Source organism: Cucumis sativus, chromosome 5 (assembly GCF_000004075.3).
Source record: "Cucumis sativus cultivar 9930 chromosome 5, Cucumber_9930_V3, whole genome shotgun sequence".
Lineage (NCBI taxonomy): Eukaryota > Viridiplantae > Streptophyta > Magnoliopsida > Cucurbitales > Cucurbitaceae > Cucumis > Cucumis sativus.
Window position 1 is genome coordinate 2,700,202 of NC_026659.2, and position 15,365 is coordinate 2,715,566.

General features: G+C 29.9%; 2 protein-coding genes and 1 pseudogene across 2 annotated transcripts; 2 read left to right on the forward strand and 1 right to left on the reverse strand.

Moving 5' to 3' along the window:
• Positions 1–2,454: 2,454 nt before the first annotated feature.
• LOC101212348 (14 kDa proline-rich protein DC2.15) lies at positions 2,455–3,135 on the forward strand. Its single transcript, XM_031885349.1, has one exon. It carries the CDS (start codon positions 2,538–2,540, stop codon positions 2,946–2,948), a length of 411 nt encoding a protein of 136 aa, XP_031741209.1. The 5' UTR covers positions 2,455–2,537; the 3' UTR covers positions 2,949–3,135.
• A 142-nt stretch (positions 3,136–3,277) lies between these two features.
• LOC116404175 lies at positions 3,278–3,406 on the reverse strand (annotated as a pseudogene).
• Positions 3,407–12,124: 8,718 nt separating this feature from the next.
• On the forward strand, positions 12,125–12,775 carry LOC105435443 (pEARLI1-like lipid transfer protein 1). Its single transcript, XM_011656492.2, has one exon. It carries the CDS (start codon positions 12,253–12,255, stop codon positions 12,583–12,585), a length of 333 nt encoding a protein of 110 aa, XP_011654794.2. The 5' UTR covers positions 12,125–12,252; the 3' UTR covers positions 12,586–12,775.
• The last annotated feature ends 2,590 nt before the right edge of the window (positions 12,776–15,365 follow it).

Sequence of the window (15,365 nt, forward strand, 5' to 3'; positions counted from 1 at the left end):
TGTATAAAACCTACTTTTATTCATTATCCTTACTCTTCCTCTTTATATTCTCATCTCAAAGGTATTGTTATAAAATCGACAAATATACATTAGATAAACAATCAAGTATAAATAAAATCAATTATAAATTTACGTGATTCAGTAGGTTAACTAACTACGTTACCATGCAAAGGAAGAATAGTCAAGCTTTTTGGGTAGGTTAACTAGCTTCTTCCTACGTTACCATCATTAATTAACCTTTTTGAGTTTTTTTTCTCTCTTTTTGCTGGACTCTCCGGTATCATCTTATTTGGCATCGACATTTCTTGTTGAGTTTGAAATTAAAACAACAAAAGCACTATGTCGTTAATATCAAGCTAATTGAGATGTTCAAGTGCACCTTTTGATCCCTACGTACTTATTAAAAGAAATAGGTATTTTCACACAATCGATGATATAAAAATATAAAAATTTAGTTGGGATAATTCAGTAAAAGTGATCTTAAAAAATTTGCAAAAAATGGGGACTTAAGCCCAGGCCTGCAGGAGGTGAAAAATAAATTTACTGGTGGGTTAACTAATCAAACATGATACTATTTTTGTTATATATATAAAGAGTGAGGAAGGGTGTTTGATTTCCACGATGATTTACCTATTTCACTGGACAACTTCATTTACAAGATGATCCATCTACACAAAAGCTCTAAAGGAAAAGTTCCGTGGTACAGTCTTATAAGTCGTTCGAAAGGCTAAGAAATACACCTCAAAATTGTGGGATGAGATCATTTCTCTTGTAGCCTTTTTCATATATGGTGTACAAAAATTAATTTTTTAAATTATGGTGTCATTTCTATGGTTCTAAATTATTGGAAGGTTTTCATCATAAAGTTTGAGCTCAGTGAATTAGCTTATGTATCTTATAATTTCAGTGTGACATCCTCCACACTACGAATATATATATGTGTGTAAGATTTTATCGTGTTTCATGTAAAACAAAAGAGAAAATATTATCCTTTATTGGCTCTAAGTTTTGATCAATTAGTTTTTGTTTCGGTTCAAAATTTTTTAAAATTAACTTTTTGCCTCTCAATTTTTAATTTATTCCCTATTTGATTGGCTATAAGTTATGTCAATATTTTAAATAGTACTAAAAGAGATGTACATTCAAAATATTATATTTTTGTCTTGTGTTTTGCTTCCAATTCAGCTTCTAAATTAAGATTAGCACCTTTTATAGTTAATTGTTCACTAAATATTAGTCGTATTCTTTTTTCTAAAAAAAAATCACTAAATATTCTTTTGTGTAGAAGGTTAATTAATTTTTGCTAGATGTTAAAAGAACTAAGTCTAATTAGGTTACTTTCATTCATTTCTCATTATTGATAAAATTAGAGTGTGATTGAGCCGTCGAATAAACTTCTCTGAGTGATATTTGAATATCCTTAGAATTTCTCTTATTCATATGTGATCCCATTAATTAATATTTATGTACCTCCGGTGTCGCACAACTATACTTTTCTCATCACGGAAGGTGTATAAATAAGTATGATAATTATGCTTAAAAAATTCTTACTAAATAGAAAAAAACAATTGTAGATAAGAATGATAAATAGAAAGAGAATACGATTATTGCCGAAACGTGTCTACTAGAAATAAAATTAGTTATTATAGTTATTGGTAAAATCATCCTGAGATTCTATAGAGAAACGGTAAATGCATGAATTCTAAAAAAAAAAAAAAAAAAGAAAACTGTGTGTGCTTGAGAAATACATATATAGTTCTTTTATTGAGACGTAGGATCTGTAGTAGAGATGTTCGGATACACCTACTTATCTATGTATCTTTTCAAACAAAAATTTATACATCAATCTATTTTTTTTCGTGATTTGCTCCCAACGAAAGGGAATATCAGTTAGTTTGTAATTATATATATAGTAGTGCTTATTTCTCGGTAACAATTTTAAATTGAAACACTTTCCACCAGCTTATTCCTTATACATTTTCCCACAGCATGAACCTTTCGTATCTTATTCAAAAAAAGCATTGAACCTTTGCTTTTGTATCTTTGTTCAAATAGAAATGAAAACAATTATTGTTGGTAGGTATTTACAAAACCCCCACCTACAAGACAATTTGTGATCCCCTATTGAGCTTTAGATCAGAGCACATGACTTCCAATTGCAAATATACACTCACAAGGATATAATTAGAGAGACAAAAGGTTAAAAAAAGTGTATTTCTATCTCGTTCAGAAATGTCCAAAACTTTGCATAAAATTTTGAGATTTAATCGTCAAACTTGCCAGCTAAAATCTCAAGAGACCACACATGGATCACCCAAATAATCATAATATATCATAGAATATAATTATTGTTACCATCTTATTTAATTCAATTTCCACAAATGATATCATCTCTTCCATCCTCACCCTCTCCCTCCCCTTCCCTAAACCCTATAAAACCCCACCCAATCTCCCCTTTCTCCCACCACCAATCGCTCCAAATCCTTCCAACTTTCAAGAGAGATCCATCTTGGAAAAAGAAAAAAACAAAAACCCTAATGGCTTCCAAGGCTACAGCCTCACTTGCTTTCCTCCTCTCTCTCAATCTCCTATTCTTCACCTTTGTCTCAGCATGTGATAATTGCTATGTCCCTGCCCCACCCAAGCCCAAGCCATGCCCTCCTACTAAACCAAACCCTCCATCTAACTATGGAAAGTGTCCTAAGGATGCCCTTAAAATCGGTGTCTGCGCCAAGCTTCTTGGCGGCCTCGTCGACCTCACCATCGGCAAGCCCCCAGTGACCCCATGCTGCACCTTGGTTCATGGTCTTGCTGATCTTGAAGCCGCTGTCTGCCTTTGCACTGCCATTAAAGCTAGCGTTCTGGGGAACAAGATTAAAATCCCACTCCACCTTAGCTTGCTCCTTAACGTTTGCAACAAGAATCTTCCCAATGGATTCCAATGCTGATTTTAATTCAGTATTTCCGTATTTTTGAATTCTTGAATGTTTTGATGTCTTGTGGTTCTATGTTGTGTTAATTTAATTATTACCATTTATTCTGGGTTGTAGAATTGGTTTCATTGGTTGTTTTTCTTTTAAATAGTTCTTTGATCAATAAAGTTTTAATCTTTTTCCAAAAAATTGGTGGATTCAATTACTGATTGTTGTCTTGTAAATTTCTACATTTCTACAGCTTTTAAACACGCAAAGCCAATAAGTTGTGCACCAAAGTAAACTTCTAGCTAGTTTAACTGTAGTATTAAATTTTGATTGATAGACGGATATCTTTTTTAAAAGGGGTGCAACACGAGGACTTCCCAAGTGGTCACCCAACTTAGTACTACTCTCGTCGAAGCACGCTTAACTGTGGAGTTCTGATGGGATCTGATGGGATCTGGTGCATTAGTGCTGGTATGATCGTATCCATATTCATATTTTCACGTTTTTATGATTAAAGAGTGAATTGATATTTTCCTTTTATAGATATTTTCATCAATATTTTTGTAAAATTAACACGTCGGTATTTCCATTAAAATCTCGACAATTTAAACATTATGTTTGACAAATAATTATTAAAATTCGGTTAGTGTATTCCTTAGAAAAATAAACTCAGAAAAAAAAAACTATCGCTGGAAGGTAAACATAGTTTGTATAATTGTGGTTATCAAATAATATTTAGTTCATTCCTAATTATAATTGTATGCGAAGATATGTCAACCTAGTTATGATATATCTAAATGGACCTCTTGCTCTTGATCCATATTCCTTTTAAGTATGTATCATCGTGATTGAACTGAGAACAAAGATTTAATGTTATAGTTATTGCATATTCCTTTTAAGTATGGATCATCGTGATTGAACTGAGAACAAAGATTTAATGTTATAGTTATTGCTTTTGAAAAAAGATTTATGGCTCACTTTGACAATTCAAACCCATATCCAACAATTTATTCATTCTATATATTCAAAATCGCGTTGCACCATTTCAAACTATGTTATTGACAACTTATCTCAATTTGAGTGTATACTAATAACTATCAAATTCGTTATAAGTTTTGAGACTAACAAAAGCGAAGTGAAGACACAGTTATACAAGGAGACACTAGTTTGAAATTGTAGTTATGCCCAAATTTGATTTTAATTAATTTCTTTTTTGACGTTAACTTTTTTTTTAGCTATTAGGTAATTCAATCAATTTTCTTTTACTACAAAACATAAATTAATCAACCAGAAAAAATCTTCAGCGAATTGAAAATTGAAATATATCGAGTATGATATACTTTTCGAAAATAATTCATTAGACAAAAGAGGGATCAAAGGTGCACTAAGACATCTCAACTAACGATATAAAAAATGCAAGCCACTTAAGCGATATAGAAGTAAGGTTATTAATTAAGTGAACTTTTGGAGATGAAAGAGCAGCAAGATTAAGAATATCTTCCCAAATGTGACTGGAAGATTTTCTACCACTTTTTAAAGTACGATCATTTCGCTCCAACGATAAGCCCCACAACGAAGAAGCTCCAATAAGGCAACCAAATAAAGTGTTCCTCTGTGGTGTGTTATATTTAAGTTGATGAAGTTTAAGAAGGACATCCAAAGAAGAGGGAAGGATATTACCAGCATCCAACAACATGTAAAAGCAACACCAAATATCATGAAAATAATTGCAAGAAATGAATAAGTGGTCAAGAGTTTCACAGTGACTCTTGCAAAGGACATCAATTTAGATTGAGATTGAGAGAGGGAAATCTGAGTTGCCATTTGTGGATGGTGTTAATATCTTCATGTAACAGAGCCCAATTAATGAAGATTTTACATTTTTTTGGATAGATTATTACTTCAGACCGACCTGACATTAAAAAATAATGTTGACATTACCCGTTCTTGGCATAAGATAGCCTTCAAAGAGCTAAAAGAAAAAGCACCATTTGACGTCAGGGACCAAGTAAGAATATCGGAGCAATTCTATTATTCAATGGAAGTTGGCCAAGCATAAAAAATGGAAGTTCCAGTCACCTGCTTTCTATCCAATAATTGCCTTCTAAAGTTTGGAAGCCACCTCAATAAAATGGGTATTTCACGCCTCATGTACCGTGATATCTTTCTTGTCAGAGATAACATAAACATGAGTGAATTTTTGTTTTAGAATACTATTATTAGAGGTCCAATTCTTAAACCATTATCACATTAGTTGATCTATACTTACTAAGATATCATTATGTGGGTGCAGTTGTTGATTCTTTTTTTTCTTCTTGATCTAGTTCGAGAGATTAATAAATGCACCAAGTCAGGTTAACTAGAGTTTGACACAACCTTACTTCCCTCATTATATCTCGAAACTAATAGGGATACATTACTGTTCAATCAAAACTAAAAATTGTTTATTTTATTTTAGCGGTCAATCAGACACCCGTAAAAATGGTTGATGATGACATCTATTGATTTTAATTTAAAATTAAAGATGTGTTGGTCACTCTATATTGTCTCAGGCACGAGACAATATACTTCATCTATATATATCTATATATATATATACTTACATCTAATTTAAAATTGAATTCTTATAAAAGTCGTGCTATTAAATATTAACAACTTTTAATTTACTTCACACTACACCACTATTAACATTTAAGTTTTCAATTCACTCGCGAAATTTCAGATATCCCAACGCTGCTTTAACCCGTATGGAGAAAAGGTGTTAAGAAATAGGGTATCTACAAACACCTAACATAATGTGTCAGCATGAAGAGAGGCAAACTTCCGATGCAGTAGCAAAGACGTCGGGAAAGCATGGGCTACATCCGATGTCATGCATGCATGAATTGACAGAAAATAATCATTTAAATAATGATTGTGTTTATCCCGACTCTATGCATGTATGCATTGGGATTTGTAGGGCTACTCCTGACGTCGTACATGCATCCGTTGGCAGAAAAAAAAATCATTTTAATAATGAGTATTATGTTTATCCTAACACCACGCATATGTGCGTTAGGATTTGGATGGGACCCTCCTGACGAATGCTTTGGGAGTAGTTGGGAACTCCCAACGCGTATCGTGGTGTGTCAGAAGTTTTCTCTTTAAAAACTCTCTTCCAGATCTAGAAGAGAAAAGGAGAAGATCAGAGAAGAACGAGAAAGTGCGCGAGAATAGAAACGACCACCACCCGCCGCCCTATGCCATTGTTGTTCGTTGTGCCTCGGTCGTCGCCTTCTTCTTCAATAACTATAGATTTTTGTTTTGTTTTTTTCCTCTTTATTATTTTTGATTAACTTAATAAAATAAAATTAGATTTGCTTCTTGTAATCATCTGGTTGATGATATTTGTGTTTGATGCTTGACAAATTTAGGTAGATTTTTAATTTTGCCCTAAAATAACTTTGAAGGTTAAAATCTCCCAAAAATCACATTGTTTTGTCGTGGAATGTTGCAACTACACTTGAAAACTACAATGTGCTTCAAATTTTAGCATGTTTGAAGATCCTCGAAATGAATTTGGAAGCCACAATGTGTATTTGTTGCAAAACTATATTGCAAAATATGTCAAATAATGGTATTTGTTCCATGTTATTAATTTCAACAATTTTGCTTAGAATCTTGGTCTATATTGCAAAATAGAGTACATGATAATATTTGTTCCATGTTATTAATTTCAACAATTTTACTCTACTATTGGGCGTTGAGAAGTTTCATAGTTTAATTAATTCCATTGATTTTATTTCTTAAGATAGTTGAATCAATTGACTTTCATGTTTAATTCCAAGTTACTAAGTGTATTTTAAGAGTGACTCTAGAGTTGTATCACTCTTACAGAGATGGAGTGTCCCTATTTAATTTTAAGATCCTATGAGTGTTTGGATTGATTTTTGAAGTGTTTAATTTTTAAAATAATTTATTTTAAGGTAAATTGTGGTGTTTGACACGGGTTTAAAATAATTTTTAGAAAAATGAGATTATGAAATAAATCATTCTATAGAAAATTACACATGCAACCAAATTTTAGAATAAATGTTTGTTTGGTGTTTGACGATGAATCTTTCCCAAATATCTATTTTTCTTCATCTATTTTTTCTATTCCTTTTTACTATCTATTTTTCATTCTGTCGTCTTTTTTTAATTTTTTAAAAATATTTTAAATATTTTTTCAACGTGTGTTCATATACATTTAAATATATATAGGGATTTACAAATGTTTCGCCTTAACATCTGTAAAAGAAATCATGAGAACGTCAATGAAGAACATGATCGTTCGGTTCGTAAAATGAAGATGAATGAAGAACGTGATCGAATTGAATATTTTTTTGTCTAGTTGATATTATATTGTCTTGAAAAAATTATTTATCTTATCTATATTCTGTTGATGGAAATCAATTGTTTTTTTTTTTATGGTTATCTATTTACATTTGATATTTGTGCTTCTAAAATTGAATTGTCCAAAAAACATTAATACAAAAAAAAATGAAATTAACGTTTAGTTTCAAGTAACACTAAACAATTAATAATTACATGATAACGTGTGATTAGTTTTAAAATATATTTATAAAAAAAGATTCAAAATGTATGTATTATGAAATTAGTTCATAATGTTTAATAGTCTTTTATGTAATTTAACTAAATATAAACATGGTTAGTATAGGAGAAACCAAACACAATTTGCATATAAACATTTATAAAAAGGTCGAACCAAATATGTAAGTGTTTAGATTTTAAACTCATACAAAAAGGATTTTTAAAAAAATGTATTCTTAAAAAAATATTTTATTTTATACACAATCCAAACGGACGCTAAGTCTTTTTCCATAAACTATTTTTCTCTCTATTTAGATTATTGAATGATCAAATCTATTAAATCTTTTAGGTCTTTAACGATGAACAAGAATTAGATCCAACTTAAAAATAAATTGCATTATATAAAGACATTGGCGTTGAGGTTGTTCTTACTCTCAACGCCATAATAATCGCGTCAGGAGTTCCCTACTCCTTACACCCATTCATAACAGCGTTGGAAAATCGTCTTCCAACAATTCTATATGTATTGGAAGATCCTTTTTCAACACATTTTAATATATATGTTGAGGATGTTATATGTGAAGAGAGCTATTATTTCTTGTTCCATTAGCAATATTATTTTGTGAAGTCTCTTTGGAATTTGTGGAAGTATATAATACTCTCGTATGTGTACACCACTCCCACTAACATGCAATAATTATAAACATAAATTAATACTTTGTCACCCTAGCTTTGAAATTGAAATCAAGATTCCTGTGAATATAAATGAAATTTAAAAGATAATAAGTAATATAATGTAATATCATAATAATGATATAATGTACTATGATCCCATAAATAAGAGAAATGTTAACATGTCCTAGGAAACTTGACGACCACATTTTACATATAATTGTCACTAATTGCTTATAATTATTTAATGTTTACAATTATTTTATTGTCACTAAAAGTCTTATTATGACATTTTTTTTAAATAGTCCATGATTCTATCATATCTTGATATGATAGGGGTAGTTTTTAAATATCATAATATATGTTAAAATTTATCATTGATAAATTAGAAGTAGATTGATGATATATAAAAGTTTATTATTGATTATAGACTTTGTTATATATTTACAATTAATTTTGTTAAAATATTGTTATACATTTAATTATTATTCTTAAAATTTTTACACATACAATTACCTAATAAATAAGATGATGTTTTATCTCAAAATTAGTTGAATTTAAAATGAAATCTCATGTTAATATATTTTTAGTTGTTGGGACTTGTATGTATGTTTCACATGTCTTATAAAAAATATGTGTGAACTTTATTACAATATTATACTCTTTTGGTTTTGTATAATAATACTCCATATTTACACCACTTCCACTAACATTCAAAATTTTCAATAAGAAACAACATATATATATATATATATAGATTAATAATTTCCACCAACCATTCAAATTGAGTTTAAAATTTTAAATAAATAGAATAAAACGACAAAATATTTACACCGTATTAGAACAATTTCAAAAATAGAAAAAAGTCTCAATTAATTGGCATCCAACGCGTAATATATTTGAAAAACCGTCATCTAGTATTTGCAAAACGATCATTTAGATTTGATTATTCTTTTCTAGACAATCGTTTAGATTTGATTGTTTAAATTTGAGTTACCAAATCTGAATGAGTTTTTTTAAAGATTCGTTAAGATTGTTTGGTACCCTTAAATTTGGCTATACACGATCATTTAGATTTGGCTATCCAATATTCTAACGATTGTTTGTACTTGCTTTGGGCTTGTCTCTAGCCCTTTGGCTTTGTTTGGGTTGTTCTCTTTGCTTCTCGTGTACTTGATTTTCTATATTAATGAAGCGGAGATGATGAGGGTACTAAGGGGATGTCCACCTAGTGGAGATGTCCGGGTGCATCTACTGACCCATCATATCGTATCCTTCATCAAAAAAAGATATTCCAACAATTTTTTTCATGATCTAAACAACCAAATAACATTTTTTTAAAAAAAAATCTTATATATTAATACATGATTTTGAACCAAATAACGGTTTGAAAAAAATAGAAAATAAAAAAATTGGAGAAAAAGAAAAAAAAAATTGAAGGGAAAAAGAAAGACGATGATAGAAAAAAAGAATAATATTACAGATTATAAAGAAGAGAGAATAAAGAATGATGCAGATAAAAAATATATAAAACTAGACATAAATAAATGGAAATGAAGATGAAAAAATGGGGAATAAGAGAAAGAATCGAAATTAAAAGATCTTTATAAACTAGTAAAGACAAATAACCTTGACGAGCTTTTGTTGAATGGTTGTAATTGCCCTAAATATTTTTCTATTTTATTATATTTATGAAATTTCCCAAATAATTATGTGGCAATATTTATTGTAAGTACTTTATTATTTTGTACAGCTCTCCATATATCATTACACCACTCCCACTTATATGAAAGTTTACACAATGAGAAGAATAAATTAATATTTTGTTCAAATTCAATTTAAGATTCCCAATTATGAGATTATATATATAAAAAAAATATTTAGTCCAAGATTCTCATATATATATATATATATATATATATATATAATTATGAAAATAATAACAATGTAAAATAATAACTGCAATGAGATTGTATATTGGTAAAAAAAAGACGGTGCCTTAAAAATGCAAGTTCTTCGTTTGGACAGTCATCCATGAAAAAATCAACACAATGGATGTTATCTAAAAGAAAATAAAAAACTTCTGCCTGCTAAACCCAAACCGTTGTGTGCATTACAAATCCAACAGTAAAGACATATACCACTTATTCATTGACTGCCAAGTTTCAAAGGCCCTTTAGGATAAACTACTATCCCACATTGGATTAAACTTTGATAGAGAGAGCACCAAATCTTTTCTCTTTATTCATATGCAAACTCAAGCAAACAGACAGAAAAAACACTATCAGATTCAATGCCGGAGCGGCCCTTCTATGTACGATCTGGGTGGAAAGAAACAATCAAATCTTTAGAGAAATCAAAAGAAGCACTGTGAACATATGGAAAGACGTTGGCCAATCTGATCGGTCTATGGTTCAACAGGCATAAATCTTGTAGAACACTATGACCCTTGCAGTATTTCACTAAATTATAGAGCTTTATTAAACTAAAATAGGATGTATAGCCTTAGCTCTGGCCTTCCTTTCATGTAACTCTGCTCTATGTAATTATATTTTGTGCTCAGTATTATAGGATATGCACTTTCTATATACACCTAGACTTACGGAAACACATTGTTGCCAACTTTTGTAACGCAAATATAAAGTAGCGGAAACAACTTATTAGAAACAAAATCTAACCCAATCTATCAAATCCTAGGAAAGACATCTTTTGATCTACTCCTATGCTAAAAACGTTAAACTTCATTGCCTTAGAGCCATCCATGATCTTTTTATTTGAAACTGACTGCATTTTAGAAAGATTTCCAAAAGATGAGTACAAGTACTCCATAAGCAATTTCCACATCAAGATTTGAAATTCATTGTCTCAAAAGTTTTGTAAATCATAAAATAAATCATTCTAGAACTTTTAGTCAAACTTTACTAAAAAAACCATATTTTCAAAACCAAAACTTTCGAGCAAAAACTTTTTTTTGAGACTATTTCAAGAAAAAACTCTAAGGATAGTAATCTATAGGTAGATTTCCACCTGGGAATCTTAAATTGAATTTGAAAGCTAGTGGCAAAATAATAGTTTATTTTTCTCATTTGAAAACTTTCATATTAATGGGAGTGGTGTATTCGTGGAGAATTGTTCAAAATAGAAAAGAACATGGCCATATTGCAAACATAATATATATAATTTGGAATCCTGAACTCTCAATTTCGACGCTTGATGGAAATTATTAACATATGTTGTTTCTAATTGAAAACTTTCAATGTTAGTGGAAATGGTGTACATATGGGCTATTATATAAAACCAAAAGAGTATAATATTTGCTCATAGAGTTTAAACACACAAATTTTTAATTAGACATGCGAAACATATGTATTTTCTTTAAGCACTAATAAAATTTAATTTAGAGATTTTCTCTTTTAATGTATATGTTTAGTTCTCCATTCATCTATACTACTTATATTTGCCATATATCATGCCAGATTATTGGATAAATGTCACATTACCACTAAACGTATTTTAATTTCAAATATTACAATGTAATTAAACTATTGAATAGAAGAAAATAAATAATAACAACAACAATAATAATGTAGTAGAAAGTACTTTTTGAACTAGAGATTCCATTTATGCTAATACTATATAACATAGTAAATTGTGTTACCATATATTGAAGAATCTAATTTTTTTATTAAAAAAAACATGCATTTTCTTGTTATTTCCATAAAAAAAAAATCAAGTCGCACCCGAAGATTGAGGAATGGAAACATGCTAAATAATTATGCGAGTCCCCATCTTACGAATGTTCAAAACTAATTAAGCTGGGCATAAATTTGTGATTAGGTTTTTAAATATGTGCCAGCTAAAGTCATCACACAATATGGAAGATGGAGTTGTCATTATTAATGTTTCTTATGAATATTTAATTTTACTATCAGTTTCGTTATCGTTTTAGGCCACATTCATCTTCAAAAACTAAACCCTATAAAAACCCTAGCACCCCTATCTCCAATTCTCACACACCCAAGCTAGCCCTCACTTAATACTAATTTAGCTTTTGGTTTCCATTGAGCTTCAAAGACATCAAACTATAATGGCTTCCAAAGCTACCGTCTCTCTTGCATTTCTCCTTGCTCTCAATCTTGTTTTCTCCTCCTTCGTTTACGCTGAGGCTGACAAGAAGTGCCCAATAAACGCTCTTCAGCTCGGTGTTTGTGCAAAATTGCTCGGGGGTGTTGTCGATGTCGAGATCGGCAAGACTTCTTGCTGCCCTTTGATCGAGGGCCTAGTTGATCTTGATGCTGCTGTGTGCCTTTGCACTGCTGTTAAAGCCAAAGTGTTGGGACTGAATCTCAACATTCCCGTCGACCTCTCCTTGATTCTCAATGGCTGCAATAAGAAACTTGTTGAGGGCTTCACATGCTAAATTAATTTATGACCATCATTTACTTTCGTTGCTATTTCATTGTCTAATTTGTTTTCAATTGTTCCAATTTTATATTTCTTGCAGTCGTTTCCTTAATAAGTTCTCACCTATTGATGATTGTATCAATGAGTGACACTATGTTATAAAATCAAGAATTTAATATATCAATTCTATGTTATTATTTTCATAATTCTTCCTCAGTATTTATTAAAATGTTCTTTGTCATCCAGTAATAGGCGATAAATCGACATTTATGACTTTTCATTATTTCTCAAATGATATTGTTTACTTTAACCATAATGAAAACAGAAAACAGAAAAGGAACGGTTTCTTTTCTTTGACAGTATGTGATAAGAATAATATATCAAATATTTTATTTGAAAGTAATAGCATTGATCGTCCAAGTTCAGCCATTTTTCTAACCTTGACTAATTAAAAAGTAAAGTTTTTTTTTAAAATACAAATGAAATATATATGACATAATATCCTTTTAAATATGTAAAGATCATGCCTAAAAAACTTTTGAAGTCAATACTTTTATCCTCTTTTTTTTTTTATATAGTTTTTTTTTAACAGATTAGACTATTTCTCCAAATTATCAACTGCAAAATTAGACATGCAATGAATCATATACAATTGGTGTAACACCTGCGCCTATCCTCTCCAATCCATCCCGTTGCCTTCCACTGATCGAATCCCCAATCAATAATCCTCCGTCAAAGTCTCGTCTTCGCAAACATTGAGTTCATTAGATTCTGCAACTATCTTCTAGCTTCTATTTTATCAAGATCATCAAGCTCCTTAATCCAGGCTTTTTTATTCTCCTCATTCAAACCATTTTTTCTTTTGCACCAATCTCTGATGGATGAAGATTATACTTGTTTGAGCCTTTTCATACAGGAGTATCCAGAATGACAAGGTCGGTAGGTATTTTTCCACCAAAGCTCAATGTTTTGCTTGAATTCAACATCTTGTAGAAAGACATTAGTGAATCTGAATGATGTGGGCCCATCTCAAAATTTGCTGTTTCAAGAACAAGGGGAAGTGATAGAAATAATACTTTATGCATGCACTATATATTTATCTTTGTGGTATACTGCTTTATGTTTGTGGTATGTGTATGCATGATTTAAAATGAATTAATTTTAAATTTCAATTTACTAATTCCTAGTTAATGGAAAAAAAAAAACAAAAAAACAATGAGGGCTCCATAAAAGTAGAAAAAGAATGACATAATATGAGCAAAAGAAAACGTGAAATGAAGTAGAGAGAGAGAGAAAAAAAAAGGAATGAAAGACAAGGACACACCATGAAGAGATAAAAAATAAAAAATAAAATAAAACAATAACATAACTTGAAAGCGCAAGAATGTAATATAAGTTCTCATAATTGACAAGGTATTTTTAACAGGTTCAATCTCAACTATATTGCATTCTCTGTTTAATGATTTTACATCTACCTTATTTTGTTTTTCTTTTTATATTCATATGTGTTACGATTAATTTATATATACTTCGATTAATCTTACAGAAGAATTCGTTGATCCTTACAACAATTGTAACATGTATATTTTTCAATAAAGATATTATAACAAAAATGTTCAAACGTGAACATTGTAAGCTTTTGCAACATATATAAAATAGTGGAAGCAACTTATTACAAACAAAATATAATTCAATCTATCAAATCCTAGGAAAGACATCTTTTGATGTCCTACCCTATTGCTAAAAACGTAAAACTTCATTGCCTTGGAGTCATCCATGATCATTTATTTGAAATTGAATTCATTTTAGAAAGAAATTTTCCAAGAGATGAGTACAAATAGTCCATAAACAATTTTTACGTCGAGATTTGAAATTCATTCTCATTCTGTAAATCATAAAACAAATCATTTTAGAACTTTCAGTCAAACTTTGCTGCAAAAGTATATTTTCAAAACTAAAACTTTCAAACAAAACTTTTTTGAGACTATTTCAAGGAAAAACTCTAGGGTATTAATTGATAGGTAGATTTTCACTGTAGATTAAACCTATTTACCTTTTAACTATTTTTTGAAATTATTTCTTTGTTTAGCATTAGATCAATTCATGGAAATCATTAATTTATATTGTTATTATTTTTATAATTTCATATATATGAGAATTTTGAACTAATAATTTTTTTTTAAAGTAAAAACTAGAGGTGAGAGATTTTAACGCGACTAATTATTATTGACCCCTACGCCATATATATAATCTCTATCATAATTGGGAATCTTAAATTGAATTTGGAAGCTAGGTGGCAAAATATTAATTTATTATTCTCATTGGAAAACTTTCATATTAGTGGGAGTGGTGTGTGATGATGGAGAATTGTTCAAAATAGAAAAGAGCATGGCAATATTGCAAACATATATAATATATAATTTAGAATTCTGAACTCTCAATTTCAACGCTTGATGGAAATTATTAACATATGTTGTTTCTAATTCAAAACTTACAATGTTAGTGGAAATGGTGTACATATGGGCTATTATATAAAACCAAAAGAGTATAATATTGCTCATAGAGTTTAAACACACAAATTTTTAATTAGACATGCGAAACATATATATTTTCTTTAAGAACTTATAAAATTTATTTTAGAGATTTTCTCTTTTATTGCATATGTTTAGTTCTCCATTCATCTATACTGCTTATATTTGCCATATATCATGCCAGATTATTGGATAACATTAGTCTAAAAAAACAATACATGTCACATTACCACTAAACGTATTTTAATTTCAAATATTACAATGT

Bases quoted from the DNA above. Each gene is read 5' to 3' on its own strand.
- LOC101212348 (XM_031885349.1), top strand. From the start codon at position 2,538: ATGGCTTCCAAGGCTACAGCCTCACTTGCTTTCCTCCTCTCTCTCAAT.
- LOC105435443 (XM_011656492.2), top strand. From the start codon at position 12,253: ATGGCTTCCAAAGCTACCGTCTCTCTTGCATTTCTCCTTGCTCTCAAT.